The sequence below is a fragment of the Callithrix jacchus genome, chromosome X (genome assembly GCF_049354715.1).
Source record: "Callithrix jacchus isolate 240 chromosome X, calJac240_pri, whole genome shotgun sequence".
Taxonomy (NCBI): Eukaryota; Metazoa; Chordata; class Mammalia; order Primates; family Cebidae; genus Callithrix; species Callithrix jacchus.
Genome location: NC_133524.1, coordinates 48940142 through 48956650, shown reverse-complemented (window position 1 = coordinate 48956650; position 16509 = coordinate 48940142). Strand labels below are relative to the sequence as shown.

Below are 16509 nucleotides of genomic sequence, written 5' to 3'. Positions count from 1 at the left end.
GGGCAGTGAGTGACAGATGGGGTGGGTCCTATCGCCTAGAAGAAACAATAGGAGGGTGGGAGGGCGCCAAGGCCAGGTGGGGAGAGGTGGGTGGGTGTGTGTGAGCACCCTGAGTGGCTGCGTGCTGTCAAAGGTCTCTTCCCTTTCTTCAGACGTTTTAGTAATCCGCTACTGCAGAGGAACCCCCCGGGGGGTGCTCTGGTCCGGCCTTTCCACTTTCCCCCCTTCTCACTCGGTCGTGTCACCAACCACGCCTTTGCTCAGGCCGAGTCTCTTCTGGTGGCCGGGAACGCCCACTCACCCGTCCGGGACAGTCGCGGCCCTTCCAAGCCTCACACTGCTTTCATAGGACCAATTCTGAATACCCGAACTCGGAAATATCACGGGGACTCCCCCCGGACCCCCAAACACACCTCTCCTTTAGCTGGAATGGGAGCCTCCAGAGGCAGTGCGAGGCCACGGCCAGAGACAGAGGTCCTGGCGCTGGCGGAATGACGCCATTTTTGTTATTGGTAGAGCTCGGCTTCGTGGCTATATCGGAGTCTGCGAAAGATAAGCTCCCGCGTCACTCTGACATCTTCCCGGGAGGACTGGGAGGCAAATGGCCTTTCAGGGGATGTTGAATGCATTTGGGCAGGCGAGGGGGGGGGGCGGGGGGGGGCGCTAAGCCCGGCTTGAGAGCAGAGCCGAGGTGAAGGGCCTGGCTGAGTGCAGCGGGTCTAAGTGATGAGTGATGGATTGGGACAAGTGGAGGGGCTAAGGAGGGGATTGAGTGACGTGGAGAACAGTGATAGGGGAGTCTGTGTTAACCCTGTTACCAGGGGTAACAATATGTGGGTTAGGTGATTGGAAGTTTGTAGGGTGATGGGGATCTGTGCGGTGTTTGATGTCTGTAGGGTGAGTGATGGGGTTTCTATAGGATGGGTGAAGGGAGTCTGGGGCGAGTGAGGGGTGGTCTGTAGGGTGAGGGATGCTGGTCCGTGGGATGAATGGATCTGGGGATCCGGGTGAGGGATGAGTCTATAGGGACAACAATGGGAGTGTGTGGGGTCAGTGTTGACATTCTGTGGGCTCCATGATGGGTGGCTCTTTCAGCTCTAATCTTTCAGATCAATAATATGTCCATGGATAAACAAAAATCTCTGCTCTTGTGGTGTCGACATTTCGATAGAGTGGTTTGATTTTTATTTCCCTCATGACCAGTAAGTTTGAGCACCTTTTCTTATATGGATTCATTACTTGGAGCGCCTCTTTTGTGAGGGGCCTGTTCAAGTCTTTTGTTCATTTTTCTGTTGGGCTCTCTGCCTTTCACTTACTTTGTAGGGTTTTTTTTGAGACAGAGTCTCGCTCTGTTACCCAGGCTGGAGTGTAGTGACATGATCTCGGCTAACTGCAACCTCCACCTCCCGGGTTCTAGCAATTCTCCTACCTCAGTCTCCCCAGTAGCTGGGATTACAGCAGCTGGGATCACAGGTGCCTGCCACCACGCCTGGCTAATTTTTTTGTATTTGTAGTAGAGACAGGGTTTGGCCAAGTTGGCCAGGCTGGTCTCGAACTCTTGACCTCAGGTGATACACCTGCCTTGGCCTTCCAAAGTGCTGGGATTACAGGTGTGAGCCACCTCACCCAGCCAGGAATTGTTTTCAAATATCCTGATACCACTCCTTTAGTAGTGGTATGTGTTTTGCAAATATCTCTTTCCAGTTTTTGGCTTCTCTTTTCATTTTATGGCTTTAAATATGAAGATTTTAAGTTAATTTTGAAATGTAAAGCACATTCTTCAGTTAAAAAACAGACAATGTCCTGTGGAATTTAGGAGGAGAACTAATTTTTTAGGGCATCCAGAAGCACTTAGAGTTGCAGCTCTGAAAATCTTAGTGCCGGAACAGCTTGGGAGGAGTTCTTTACTTTGTTCTTCTACCACCTCACTAAATCACTGGCAGTGGATCTTGGACAACTCATGAAACCTCTCTAGGCCTCAGTTTCCCCACTGTGAAATGAGGATAATAGCAGGGCCTACTCTGTGAGGCTTGGGATGAGAAGTGATTAATACCTGATTGTTACTTATTCGCCATAGTTTCTTAGCATTGGTGCACTGATTTTGTATATATTTCACCGATCTTCCTTGAACTCAAGGTTACTGCTGCTCATGTAATACCAAAGTCTGGTGAAGGAAATTAACTACCAAGGTTTTTTTTTTTGTTGTTGTTGTTGTTTCCTAAGACGTAGTCTTGCTCTGTCACCCAGGCTCAAGTGCAGTGGCACCATCTCAGCTCACTGCAACCTCCACCTCCTGGGTTCAAGTGATTCTCCTGCCTCGGCCTCCTGAGTAGCTGGGATTACAGGCACGCACCACCACGCCCAGCTAATTTTTGTATTTTTAGTAGAGACGGGGTTTCACCATGTCAGCCAGGCTGGTCTTGAACTCCTGACCTTGTGAGCCACCTGCCTTGGTCTCCCAAAGTGTTGGGATTACAGGCGTGAGCCACTGCGCCCAGTCAGGAATAAGGTTTTGTTAGGTAGGGCTGAGCTTTGGAGGGCCACAAACCATTGTAATATCTAAGGTTTTTTTTTTTTTGCCTGCAACAACTAAGTTTTGACCCTTGGGAGCAATATCACCCCCATTAAGAATGCATGATCTAGTTGTCTTTCTTTTCTTTTCTGTTTTTTTTTTTTTTTTTTTTTTTGAGACAGGGTCTTCTGTCGCCCAAGCTGGAGTGCAGTGGCATGATCTCAGCTCACTGCAACCTCCACCTTCTGGGTTCAAGTGACTCTCCTGCCTCAGCCTCCCAAGTAGCTGAGACTACAGGTGTGCGCCACCATGCCCAGCTAATTTTGTTTATTTTTTGAACGAGGTCTCACTATGTTGCTCAGGCTGGCCTCACACTCCTGGACTCAAGCATTCCTCCTGCCTTGGTCTCCCAAAGTACTGGGATGACAGGTCTGAGCCACCACCCCGGCCTGTTATTCTGTTATTAAACAATTAGGAACACATTCTTGTTTTCTGTCTTTTCTTCATTTTACAGCGATATTTCCATGCCATTAACTTAATTTCCATAGTACTACTTAGATTATTTCTATGGTAATACTTAAATATAAACGTTTCTTATAGAAATTTTCAAACATTCACAAAAATAGAGGGAACTGGATAATGGACCCATTATGCCCACTACCCAGTCTCATCAGTCATCAACTCACAGCCAGTCTTGTTTTATCTAGATCAGGGGTTGGGAAACTGGGCAGTGGGCCAAATCTGACATGCTGCTTTAAAAAAAAATACAGCCATGAGCTGAGAATGGTTTTCATACTTTTTATCATTGGAAAAAAATCAAAAGGAGAATAATATTTTGTGACCCATGAAAATGATGTAAAATTCAAATCTCAGTGCCCAAAAATGATGTTTTATTGGAAGACAGCCAGTGAGCACCTTTAGTTTATGTATTGTATAGCACTACTTTCAACCTGCAATGGCAGGGCTGAGTAGTTACAGCAGAGACCACAGACCCCACAAAATCTAAAACATTTACCATATGACTCTTTTACAGAAAAAGTTATTCAAGTACTCATCTAGGCCACCCTCTCACTTCTTCCTCCAGAATGCCCTTCCTTCCTTCCTTCCTTCCTTCCTTCCTTTCTTCCTTTCTTCCTTCTTTCCTTCCTCCCTCCCTCCCTTCCTTCTTCCTCCCTCCCTCTCTCCTCCCTCCCTCTGTTCTTTCTCTTCTTTCTTTCTTTTTCTTCTTTCTTTCTTTCCTTCTCCCTTTCTCTCTCTCTCTCTTTCTTTCTTCTTTCTTTCCTTCTCTTTCTTTCCCTCCCTCCCTCCCTCCCTCCTTCCCTCCCTTCCTTCTCTTGCTCATTGCCCAGGCTGAAGTGCAGTGGCTCAATCTTGGCTCACTGCAAACTCCACTTACTGGGTTCAAGTGATTCTCATGCCTCAGCCTCCCTAGTAGCAGGGATTACAGGCGCCACCACCACGCCCGGCTAATTTTTGTATTCTTAGTAGAAACGGATTTTACCATGTTGGCTAGGGTGGTCTCAAACTTCTGGACTCAAGTCGTTTGCCCACCACAGCCTCCCAAAGTGCTGGGATTACAGGTGTGTCCCACCATGCCAGGCTAATTTTTTGTATTTTTCATAGAGATGGGGGCTCCCTATGTTGCCTAGGCTGGTCTTGAACTCCTGGGCTCAAGCAATTTGCCTGCCTCCATCTCCCAACATGCTGGGATTACACGTGCACACCAACGTGCCCAGCTGATTTTGGTATTTTTTAGTAGAGATGGGGTTTCGCCATTTTTCCCAGAGTGGTCTCCAATTCCTGAACTCAGGCAGTCCACCCGCCTTGGCCTCCCAAAGTGCTGGCCCACTGCGCCCAACCTATATATAGTTCAATGACTTTTTACATGTGTAGTCTTTATTATTTTGAAACAAATTCCAGACACATCATTTCATCTATATATGCTTCATTATGTGAAAAATAAAGCCTTAAAGTTCGATTTTGTTGCCCTAAGGTAAAATAATTAACAATAGTATTTCAGATAATCAATGGTTAAATTCCTTAATGTTATCAAATATCTAGTCGGGGTTCAAACTTTCATGATTATCTAAAAATTTCTTTTGTCTATTCAAATTAAGACTCAGACAAGACCATACTTTACATTTGCTGGCAATGTTTAGAGTGTTGCTTTTTAAGTGTTGCGTTTTTAAGTGTTGCTTTTAATTATCTAGAGTGTTGCTTTTTACCTGCCTTTCGAGCCTTTTGAGCTTCCATAATTAATTTTCCCATTCTTTAGTGCTGGGCATTTATGCTATTTTCAGTAAGAGGATGTTAAAGACAAAACTGTGTTGAAGGTTTCTGAGGTTAAACATCTGTACACATCCATGATTATTACCTTAGGACAAAGTTCCCGAAATGGAGTTACTGGCTCAGATGAGAAACACAAGTCACCGATGAATTAACAAGCAACACATTGTCACATCCAGCTGTTGAAGAGTGTGGTTAACTCAGCTTCAGCTCTGAAGACTCTTTGCACTCCACCCTGCCCAGTTGCTTTCCAAAGAGAAACAAAAAATGATTGAGTCCCAGGTAAGTTACTTGTTTGCCACTTGGTTTTCCCACAACAAATTGGGAAAGGGTAATTGGTTGAAAATAAGGATTAGAGAAATTTAGAGAGAGTAGAAGATCAACAGGCAAAATTGCTGTGAAGATACACAGATCATCTGGCCTTATTTCATAGAAACTGAGCTAAACATTTTGACTATGAGCCTCCTGGCAGCTCCAGTGAAAAGGTTAACATCACATGATCAGTTATGCGATCTTCATTCTCCACAAAGAGAAATCAGTCCAGCTCCTTAGCCAGTCAAGATTTCTGGGACTTTAACCTAAGATATTTTGTTACTGAGTTTTCCTGAAGGCCAGTGGTCTTCAGTTCAGGGTGGCATTGTCAGTAGTAGTTCTAAAGAGACTGTTATTAAAGTTCTCTGGCAGGGGGTTGGAGAGTGGGAGAGTTTCCTGGTTTATGGCTGCTTTACTGTCATCTCAGAGTTTGTGGGGTCTCCACCCAACTCAAGGCCAGTTCCTTCTCTGCTCCTCCAGTTTCAGTCTGTCTTTTCTTTTTTTTCCCCTCCCTGCAAAGGTAATCTGATACATGGGGCAAAGAACATAAACAATATAGTTTAAAAAAAAAAAAGAAAGCAAAATATCTCCAACCTCACCTCTGCCTCCTTCCTGGCCTAACTAGCATTATCTGGTTTGAGGAGAATCTCTTTTCTTTATACATGTATAACTCCATCTATGTGTGTAGATGCCTGTGTCAGTGTGTGAAAGTGATCTGATTGTCACGCATTTTTTCTTTACCACACACGAAAAATACACACACCGTTTCTGTTCTGTTCTGCAACTTTCTTTTCTCCTAAAATTTAGTTTTTTCTTTCTTTTCTAAAGATTTAGTTTTTGTACATTTTATTACGGAAAATTTTAATTTTAAACATATACAAAAGTAGCGATTTTAGTGAACCCCTTTGTAATTACCCATCTGCAAATATTATCAACTGATAGCCAAGCTTGTTTTATCTGTCTTTTATCCCCACCCACTCCTGTCATCATCATGATCATGATCTAGCCAATCCCTTGTTAATATTTTGTTGAGGGTTTATACTACTATGTTTATGAGACATAGGGGCCTATAATTTTACTTTCTTGTATTGTCCCCGTCACATTTTGACATCCTGTTACACTGGCCTCATGTTGGAAAGTATTCTCTTTATATTCTCTGGGAAAATTCGGGTAATATTATTATTTCCTTCTTAAATTTTTTTTTGAGATGGAATTTCACTCTTGTCGTCCAGGCTGTAGTACAAAGGAACAATCTCAGCTCACTGTAACCTCCACCTCCCAGGTTCAAGCGATTCTCCTGCCTCAGTCTCCCAAGTAGCTGGGATTACAGGTGCCCACCACCATGCTCAGCTAACTTTTGTATTTTTAGTAGAGATGGGGTTTCACCATGTTGGGCAGGCTGGTCTCAAACTCCTGACCTCAGGTGATCCACCAACCTCGGCCTCCCCAAGTGCTGGGATTACAGGTGTGAGCCACTGGGCCTGGCCTATTTTTTTCTTAAATGTTTGGAAGAGTTCCCCAGTGAAGCCATCAGGATATGGAGTTTTCTTTGTGAGAAGGTTTTAAATGATATATTCAATTCATTTAAAAGATATACTACCATTCAGATTTTCGATTTCTTTTTATGTCCGGTTTGGTAAATTGTAATTTTCAAGTGATTTGTCCAGTTCATCTAAGTCAGGGATCAGCAAACTTTTTCTGCAGAGGGACAGATAGAAGTATCTGAGGCTTTATGGGCCATACGGTCCCTGTTGCAACTATTCAAATCTGCTGTTTTAGGTGGAAAGCAGGTATCGACAATATGTAAACTGATGAGCTTGGCTGTGATCCAGTAACACTTTATTATGGACACTAAAGGTTGGATATCATATAATTTTCATGTGTCACAAATATTATTCTTCTTTTGACTTCTTTTCAATCATTAAAAATGTAAAAACTGGGCCAGGTGCAGCTACTCACACCTGTAATCCCAGCACTTTAGGAGGCCAAGTTCTAGAGACGGGAGTTCTAGATGAGCTTGAGCAACATGGCAAAACCCCATTTCTACAAAAAAATACAATAATTAACCAGGCATAGTGACATGCACTTGTGGTCCCAGCTACTTATGAGGCAGATGTGGGCGAATCACTTGAGCCCTGGAGGAAGAGGTTGCAGTGAGTCAAGATTGTTCCAGTGCACTCCAGCTTGGGTGATAGAGCAAGACGGTCTCAAAAGAAAACGTGTAAAACCAGTTTAGTTTGCAGGCCATTGAAAAACACATGATGGACTAAATTTGGCCTGCAGGCTATAGTTTGCTGTCCTCTAATCTACATTGTCAAATTAATGTCCATTAAATACCCATTTAATGTTTGCAGAATACCAGAACCTTGTTGCTGGGCTGTAAAAAAGTTATTTCTAAAATATACAATAGCGGTTGGGCATGGTGGCTCACGCCTGTAATCCCAGCACTTTGGGAGGCCAACGCGGGTGGATCACCTGAGGTCAGGAGTTTGAGACCAGCCTGGCCAACATGGTGAAACCCCATCTCTCTAAAAAAAAGGCATAAAACATACAATAGTAATAGTAATAATGAGAATCAAAGCTACTATTTGCCCAGTGCTTACCAGGTGCCAGGCACTGCTATTAATAAAATATAATGGAATTAACTCATTTAATTTACCCAGGAACCCTCCGTGCTAGGTACCATTGTTATTCCCATTTTTCAGATGAAGAAAGTGAGGCACAGAGTTCGCACAGCTAGTACATGGCCTAGTCAGGACTCTAAAGCAGTGAAGTCACAAATAAAATGACCTTATAAAGACATCTTTTTGTATTTGTAAGTATTTGTGTGTAGGCCACATTCTTAGACATGAGTGTGCTAGGTCAGAGGCACACATGTTCATAAATTTAAAGAGTATTTTTCAAATTGTATATATATATTTTTTGAGACAGAGTCTCACTCTATTGCCTAGATTGGAGTGCAGTGGTGTGATCTCAGCTCACTGCAACCTTGGCCTCCCAGGTTCAAGTGATTCTCCTGCCTCATCCTCTTGAGCAGCTGGGATTACAGGTGCCCACCACCACACCTGACTGATTTTTATATTTTTAGTAGAAACGGGGTTTCACCATGTTGATCAGGCAGGTCTTGAACTACTGACCTCAGGTAATCTGCCTGCCTTGGCCTCCCAAAGTGCTGGGATTACAGGCCTGAGCCACCGTGCCTGGCCCAAATTGTATTTCAATACTGTGCAATCAGCTTACACATGTGATCACAAATTGTTTACAAGAAAGCCCACCTGTTTCCAGTGTTCCCTTCCCTCCTGCCACCATTAGCCATCATCTGTATTTTTCTTTCCTGTTATTTTTATGAGTATTATATCCCATTTTCATTTGCTTTTCTTTAGCCATTAAATAAGATTCAGCATCTTTTCACATATTTATTTTCCATTTTGTATTTCTCTGTGAATCCCTCTTTCCTTATCTTTGCTTATTGTTTTCCAGGAGCTTTTTGTATATGAATGATCTTGAAGTGCACATTGCAAACCCTTTTTTTTTTTGCCAGGTGGTGATTTCTCTCTCAACCTTTTTGTCTATCTCCCCTCACCAGAATATAAACTCATTCAGGGAAGGTTTTTGCCAGTTTTTTTTTTTTTCCTGGTGTATCCCCAGTTCCTACAATCACTAGGTACTCAATAACCGCTTGATGAGTGAATGAATGTTTTTTTTCCAGTTAATGTTATCTTAGATATTGTGGCATATCAATTAATGTAGAGCTTCCTTGGTGCTTTTTTTTTTTTTTTTGGAGACAAGGTTTCACGCCAGTTGCCCCAATAGAGTGCAGTGGCACTATCTTGGCTCACTGTAACCTTGACCTCCCAGGCCCAGGTGATCCTCTCACCTCAGCCTTCCTAGCTGGGACTACAGGCATGTGCCACCACACCTGGCTAATTTTTTGTAGAGACAGGAGTTTTTGCCATGTTACTCAGGCTGTTTTTTTTTCTTTTGAGACAGAATCTCATTCTCTCACCCCGGCTGAAGTGCAGTGGCATGATCTCGGCTCACTGCATCCTCCACCTCCTGGATTCAAGAAATTCTCCTGCCTCAGCCTCCTCCCAAGTCCAACTGGGACTACAGGCATGCGTTACCACGCCCAGCTAATTTTTGTATTTTTAGTTGAAACAGGGTTTTGCCATGTTGGCCAGGCTGGTCTCGAACTCCTGACCTCAAGTGATCCTCCTGCCTAGGCCTCCCAGACTGCTGGGATTAGAGGCGTGAGCCACCACATCTGGCCCCTTCCTTGTTGCTTTTTATAATTGCATATAGTATTCCCTTATGGGGATTGTAGCATCATTTATTCATCCAATCTCCCATGAGGTTGTTTCCATTCTTTTGCTATTATAAATAAATAATACTGTAGAGCAGTGTCTTCGCATATGTCATTTGGTCACTTTTATGAATATTTATGTAGAATAACTTCTAGAAACCAAATTGCAAGTCAGAGGATGTGTACATTATAAATTTTGATAGGTATTGCCGAATTAATTGCCTTCAAAATACACTGTATACCACAGACAATTTGAGTATGCATTTCTTGACATCTTCACTAACTTACACTAAGTCACTGTGACTTCTCCCACAGTCTTAGCATTTGATCAGTGACTTATCAAATGCCCATCTTTGATAATATGTAAGGGAAAAATGGTGTCTTGTTTTAGTTTGCATTTATCTTCATGTGAGTGAAGTTGAGCATCTTTTTACATGTTTAAAAAACATTTGCATTTTCTTTTCTGTGAATTGATTGTCACGTCCTTGACCATTGTATTAGTCTGTTATCATGCCACTATAAAGAAATACCCAAGACTGGGTAATTTATAAAGGAAAGAGGTTTAATTGACTCAGTTCCATATGACTGGGAAGGCCTCAGGAAACTTACAATCATGGTGGAAGGGGAAGTAAGGAGTTTATTCATATGTTGGAGGAGAGAGAAGTGCCAGCAAGGGAAATGCCAGACACTTATAAAACCGTCAGATCTTCAGAGAACTCACTCACTATTACGAGAACAGCATGGGGGAAACTGCCTCCATGATTTAATCACCTCCCTGACAAGTGAGGATTGCAATTTGAGATGAGATTTGGGTGGGGACACAGAGTCAAACCATATCAACCATTTAAAAAAAAGTTATTGGTCTTTTTCTTCTTGCTTTGTAGGAGCTCTCTCTATATTTGGAGGAAATTAGCTTTTTGTCCATCCTATCTGTTGTGTGTATGATTTTTCCCTAGTTAGTCATGTCCTTTGAGTTTATTTATGATCTGTTTTGCCATGTAATACATAAAGTAGTCACGTTTATCAGTGTTTTCATTTGTGGCATCTGGGTTTTGGGACATGCTTAGAAGAGTCTTCCACTCAAAGATTATTTTTTAAAACCTCTCCTGTCTTTATTTTATAGTTTCTCTTTTTTCATTTAAATTTTTGTCATACCTTGAATTTCTTTTTATGTTTAGTGTAGTGTAGGAAATCCAGTTACATTTTTTGTTTCTGATACCTCTCCAGTTTTGAATAATCTGTTTTTCCATATCTGTTTAAAATGCTGCCTTTATTATGTATTAAATTTCCCATTTTATTTGTATCTATTTCTAGACTGTTCTGTTCCACTAACTATTCTTGCTAATGGCAGGATTTTACATTGTTTCTATCATAAAGTATGCTAGGCAAAGTGCAAAGTAGGCATTCCATATGTATTGCTATGGTACAAAATCACCAGAACAAGCAGATTGTACAGGAATGTTCTGTTACAGGAATCAGTGACATTTGAGGATGTGGCTGTGGACTTCACCCAGGAAGAGTAGCAGCAGTTGAATCCTGCTCAGAAGACCCTGCATAGGGATGTGATGCTGGAGACCTATAGTCATCTGGTCTCTGTGGGTAAGGGCAGATTCCCTTTGTACCAACGAATCAAATCCTACTCATCCTTCTTTAGGGTTGTCAATATCATGACCTTTGATCTTCCTTTAACAGAATGTGTTCTTTTACAGTTTTAGTTTTTCATGTTTATACTTTTGTTACATCTAGAATTTATTTTTGTGTTGTGGTGTGAGTTAACCTGTTGTGGCTGGGAGGTCCCTGCAAGTGCTTCTCTTCATGAATTTCTGAGCTGCCAAGGCCAAAGCCACTATAGTTTTCTCTTAACAGGGTGTTCAGGTATAAAACCAGATGTAATCTTTAAGGTGGAACATGAAAAGGACCCATGGACCAAAGACAGTGTGTTGTCAAGGTGGATCTACCCAGGTAAGTGAGAATTGGGTAGATGGTCAAGAGGGGATCTTCTTCCTTGACATCAGTTACCTTCTTTCTTCCTTAAAATGTATCAGGCCTCCTTTATAACATTCATTCTGCAATAGTCACCTTCCTAGTAACTCTGTTCATTGCCAACTGTTTGTATATGTGCGTGTGTGTGTGTCTATTTGATTTTGCCTCTTTCTTCCTTCAGACAGAGAGAAAGGCCTTAAATCTTCCCAGCAGATCATTTCTGGAGAACTTTTATTTCAAATGGAAATACTAGAAAGAGCCCCAGAGGGTAATTCATTGTACTCTGTTTAAAAAATCTGGCATATTGATAATCAAATAGATAGACATCAAGGAAACCAAGACAGAGTTTTGAGGCCGGTCACAGTCATCAGCCATGAAACACTGACTGAGGAGACAGATTTCAAATATAGTGCATTTGGGAAAATGTTCAATCGGTGCACAGACCTTTCTCCTTCAAGTAAAAAATTCCGTAAGTTTGATTCATGTGAAAATAGCTTGAAGCCTAGTTCAGATTTACTAAATTATAACAGGAGCTATGCAAGAAAGGACCCCATTGAGAGATTTGGATGTGGGAGATCACCTAGCTATAATGTTTCCTGTTCTGTACCTGAGAAGGAAGGCTTCATTCGTACTGAATGGAGCCCTGTGGAGATAGTCAATGTGAAAAAGTTCTCAGTCATAAGCAAGCCCATATTCAGTATAAGAAAGTTCAAGCCAGAGAGAAACCCAGTGATTATAGTATGTGTGGGAAAGGCTTTATCAGGAAGTCACAGTTCATTATACTCAAAGAATTCACACTGGAGAGAAACCATATGTATGTGGAGATTGTAGGAAAGCTTTCAGTGAGAAATCAAACCTCATTGTGTATCAGAGGATTCATACTGGGGAGAAATCCTATGAAAGTACTGAGTGTGGAAGGGCATTCTCCCAGAAGTCACTGTTCATTGTTCATCAGAGAGTCCACACTGGAGAGAAACCCTCTGAATGTTTTGAGTGTCCAAAAGCTTTCTCCCGGAAGTCATGTCTATTTATTATTATTATTTTTTCATTTCTTTTTAGTCACATCTAATTATACATAAGAGAGTTCATATGAAAGAGAAGTCCTTTGAATGCAGTGAATGCAGGAAAGCCTTCTGTGAGACATCTCACCTTTTTATACACCAGATAACTCATACTGGGGAGAAACCCTATGAATGTACCGAATGTGGGAAGACCTTCTCTCGGCAAACACAGTTCATTATACATCAGAGAACACATACTTGAGAGAAGCCCTATAAGTGTAGTGAATGTGGAAAAACTTTCTGCCAACAGTCCCACCTCATAGGACATCAAAGAATTCATATAGCAGAAAACACTTATGTCTATACTGACTCTGGGAAGGCCTTTTCTCAGATCTCACACCTCACTGGCCATCAAAGGCTTCATACTGGAGGGAAACGTTATATGTGTACTGAATGTGGAAAATCCTTCTCTCAGAAATCACCTCTTATCATACACCAGAGAATTCATACAGGGGAGAAACCTTATGAGTGTGGTGAATGTGGCAAAACCTTCTCCCAGAAATCACCCCTCATTATTCATCAGAGAGTTCATACAAGGAAGACCTGTGAGTGTACTGAGTGTGGGAGGGCCTTTTCCCTGAAGTTACATCTCATTCTACATCAGAGAGCTCGTACTGGAGAGAAACCCTATGAATGTAGTGAATGTGGAAAAGCCTTCTGTGAGAAGTCTCCACTCATTATACATCAGAAAACTCATCCTAGGGAGAAATCCCCTGAATGTACTGAGTTTGGAATGACTTTTTTCCGGAAATCACAGATGATTACACATCAGAGAAGACACTCTGGGGAGAAGCCCTCCAGATGCAGTGACTGTGGGAAGGCCTTCTGCTAACATGTATACTTCACTGGGCATCAGAATCCATATAGGAAACATACCTTGTATATATGCTGATTGTGGGAAGGTCTTTTCCCAGAAGTCAGTCCTCATTGTGCATGGGAAAACTCACATTAAAGAGAAATGGTGGCAACTTCTCAACTGTAGAATAGAATCATATGTTCCTCCTTCCACAGAATGATCTGGTAAGCCCTCAGAATGCTTTCAACACCATAAATATGGAATCGATTTGCTCACCCTCAAACTATCTCAGCCCCTTTCACAGAATAAATGTATCTGGAATAATTAGCACTACATTGGTGTTGTCTGGTCCTTAAATGCTTCATAGAATTCTCCAGTGAATTTATTTGGGCATGGTGCATGATTTGAAGGGTATCTGTTTGTCATCTTTATTTCTCTCATCATATTTTTCTGTTTAGATTATATTTGCACTTATTTATTTATTTAGATACCCAGGCTATCACTCTGTTACTCAGGCTGGAGCACAGTGGCATGTCTCAGCTCACTGCAACCTCTGCCTCCTAGGTTTGAGTGATTCTCCTACCTCAGCCTCTTGAGTAGCTGGGATTACAGGCATGCACCACCAGGCCTGGCTAATTTTTGCATTTTTGGTAGAGATAGGGTTTTGCCATGTTGGCCAGGCTGGTCTCGAACTCCTGACCTCAGGTGATCTGCCCACCTCGGCTTCCCAAAGTGCTGGGATTACAGGCATGAGCCACAGCACCTGGCCTATATATGCATTTAGATTGAGATATTGATATATCAATATATAGATGTAGACATATGGATTCTTTGTAATTTTTAAAAATCATGTATTTTCTCAAGGTTTTTAATATTTTGTATCATTTTGGGTAAAGTAGTCTCATGATTAATTTCCTTTATATCTGTGGCTATTTCTCCAACATGGTTCTCATAGAGTGTATTTGTGATTTTTTTCCATCAATTAGGTAAACAAATGCTAATATTTTATTTCTTTTACTCTCCCTCACTTGTATTGCCATTCTTAGATTTTTGCCATTTTTCTATTTTCTAATTATTCATTTATGCTTTTATTTCACTAAAATCCTTCCATCCGCTTTTATATATTTTTCTTTTTCTAACTTCTTTCGTTTAATGTCTAATTAAATTAATCTCTCTTTCTGGTTTATTATGGGTAGATTGTGTCTCTTAATCTGAGAACTTCTTTAGACATTGTGGTCCAATCTGAGAGTATTCTGCTTTTTAATAGGCAAATCCTATTGTTTAGCCCAATTTTGTTTATAGGTATGACATATCTATTTGGTCTTAGGACTCCCAGCATATTTCCTGTTGTACATCCTCTTTTCATTGCTTTTTTGTCTTTGGACCCTTCATCATGTGGTCCTGATTTCATTTGCACTGTTCTGAATGTGTTACTTTGTTCCAGGGTATAACAAAGACAAGGAGTCTCCCAAAGGGTTTTCAGGAAGCTAAGCATAATCCAGATATCCTTAATCTTGATAATCCATAATACCTGAAAGATGAGATTTCAAACTGCAAAGAAGCATGATGGCAGGTCAGTGGCTATAAATGTTCAGAGGACATCTTTACCTTTCTACTCAGTGCCAAGATTTTAGATGGATGATTCCTTTATCATTTATCTCAGTTCACTTTGTACCTCTACAACAGAATGCCTGGGACTGGTAGTTTATGAAGCATAGAAGTTTATTTCTTATGATTCTGGAGGCTGGGAAGTACAAGATCAAGGCACTAGCATTTGGGTTGGTGAGGGCCTTCTTGCCATGTCCTCACATGGCAAAAGGCAGAAGGGCAAGCTGATAAGCCAGGGAGCTAACTGAACACTTCATAAATCTTCTTAATCTTCTTTTAAGAGGGCATTAATCCATGAGTGAGGGAGCAGCCCTTGTGGCCCAATCACCTCTTAAAGGCCCCACACCTTAATACTAGTGCATTGGCAGCATCTAAATTTTGGAGGGGACACATTCAAACCATTGCACAGTCCCTTGGGCAAAGGTGTTTTTATTTCAGGCTTATTCTTTCACTGAAATTAAAGCCATTTTTGTTCCCAGATTTATGTCAGCAATCTTTACTCACCTTGAGCAGGCAATTTTCTTGAGAATTGCAGCTTTGGTTTGGCAGATACTCTCAAAGTGAAGGGGTAGCAATAGTGGATGCTATGGTCTGAACATTTGTATACTTTCCAAATTCATATTTTGAACCCTAATTACCAATGAAAATAGTTCCTGCTTTGTGGAGACATGGGTAATAAAAGGTGATATATATATAGAGAGAGAAAGATATATGTTTTTGCTGTGTGTGTGTTTCTGTGTGTATAAGTATTCATCCTCTGGTGATGGTATGGATGAAAGTAAACCAAGATAGGGAGCAAGGAATCACCTGTGGATATGGGGTGGGCAGTAAACAAAGTCTGTTAGGATCTGTTTCAAGTCAGATCATCGTGTCTAGGTTGGGTTGGGAATCAGAAGTTAGATTACGGAGGATTTTCCTTGTCCATTTATAGAGGCTTTTCCTTTCCTAATGTTTACCTATTTATGTTATTTACATATTTTTCTCCACGTGTAGATCATATTTGTAGGGAGAAAAAAATAATAGACTTATAGTGGAAGAGTGTAGGAGAAGGAATTTGCCTTGAGTTGGGCATGAACTCACAAACAGAGACAACAGCAAAGAAGCCACGGAAAACCAGAAAATCCCACTCTCTGCTCTGCAAGCATCTACCAGAAAAATTTAAAAACAGTTTCATTGGGAGAATCCTGAGTTGAAAATCACTACTGACTTTTAGAAAGAACCAACAATCACATTCCTTATGCCTAAGTGCCTGGATTTTTTTTTTTTTGAGACAGAGTCTCTCTTTGTCACCCAGGTTGGAGTGCAGTGATGTGACCTTGACTTACTGCAACCTCCACCTCCCAGGTTCAAGCCATTCTCCCGCCTCAGCCTCCCGAGTAGCTGGGATTACAGGTGCATGCCACTATGTCTGGCTAATTTTTTGTATTTTTAGTAGAGACAGGTTTCACCATGTTGGCCAGGCTGATCTCGAACTGCTGACCTCAGGCGATCCACCTGCCTTGTTCTCCCAAAGTGCTGGGATTAAAGGCGTGAGCCACCACAGCCAGCCTGGAAAATTTACTTCCTAAGAAGTTGATTTATTTTCTCTTTATGGAGAATGAAATCATGTAGCTGATGATGTTTGCCCTTTTCACAGACAAATGTGCAG

General features: G+C 41.6%; 1 protein-coding gene across 1 annotated transcript; it reads left to right on the top strand.

The window, feature by feature from the left end:
* Positions 1–496: 496 nt before the first annotated feature.
* Positions 497–13584, top strand: ZNF630 (zinc finger protein 630). The gene is given in 8 exon segments (XM_078363158.1): positions 497–897; positions 4892–5080; positions 10886–11012; positions 11280–11375; positions 11578–12027; positions 12030–12176; positions 12179–12412; positions 12454–13584. Coding segments are annotated over 7 exon segments (1965 nt in total). The 5' UTR covers positions 497–897; positions 4892–5065; the 3' UTR covers positions 13350–13584.
* Positions 13585–16509: the final 2925 nt, after the last annotated feature.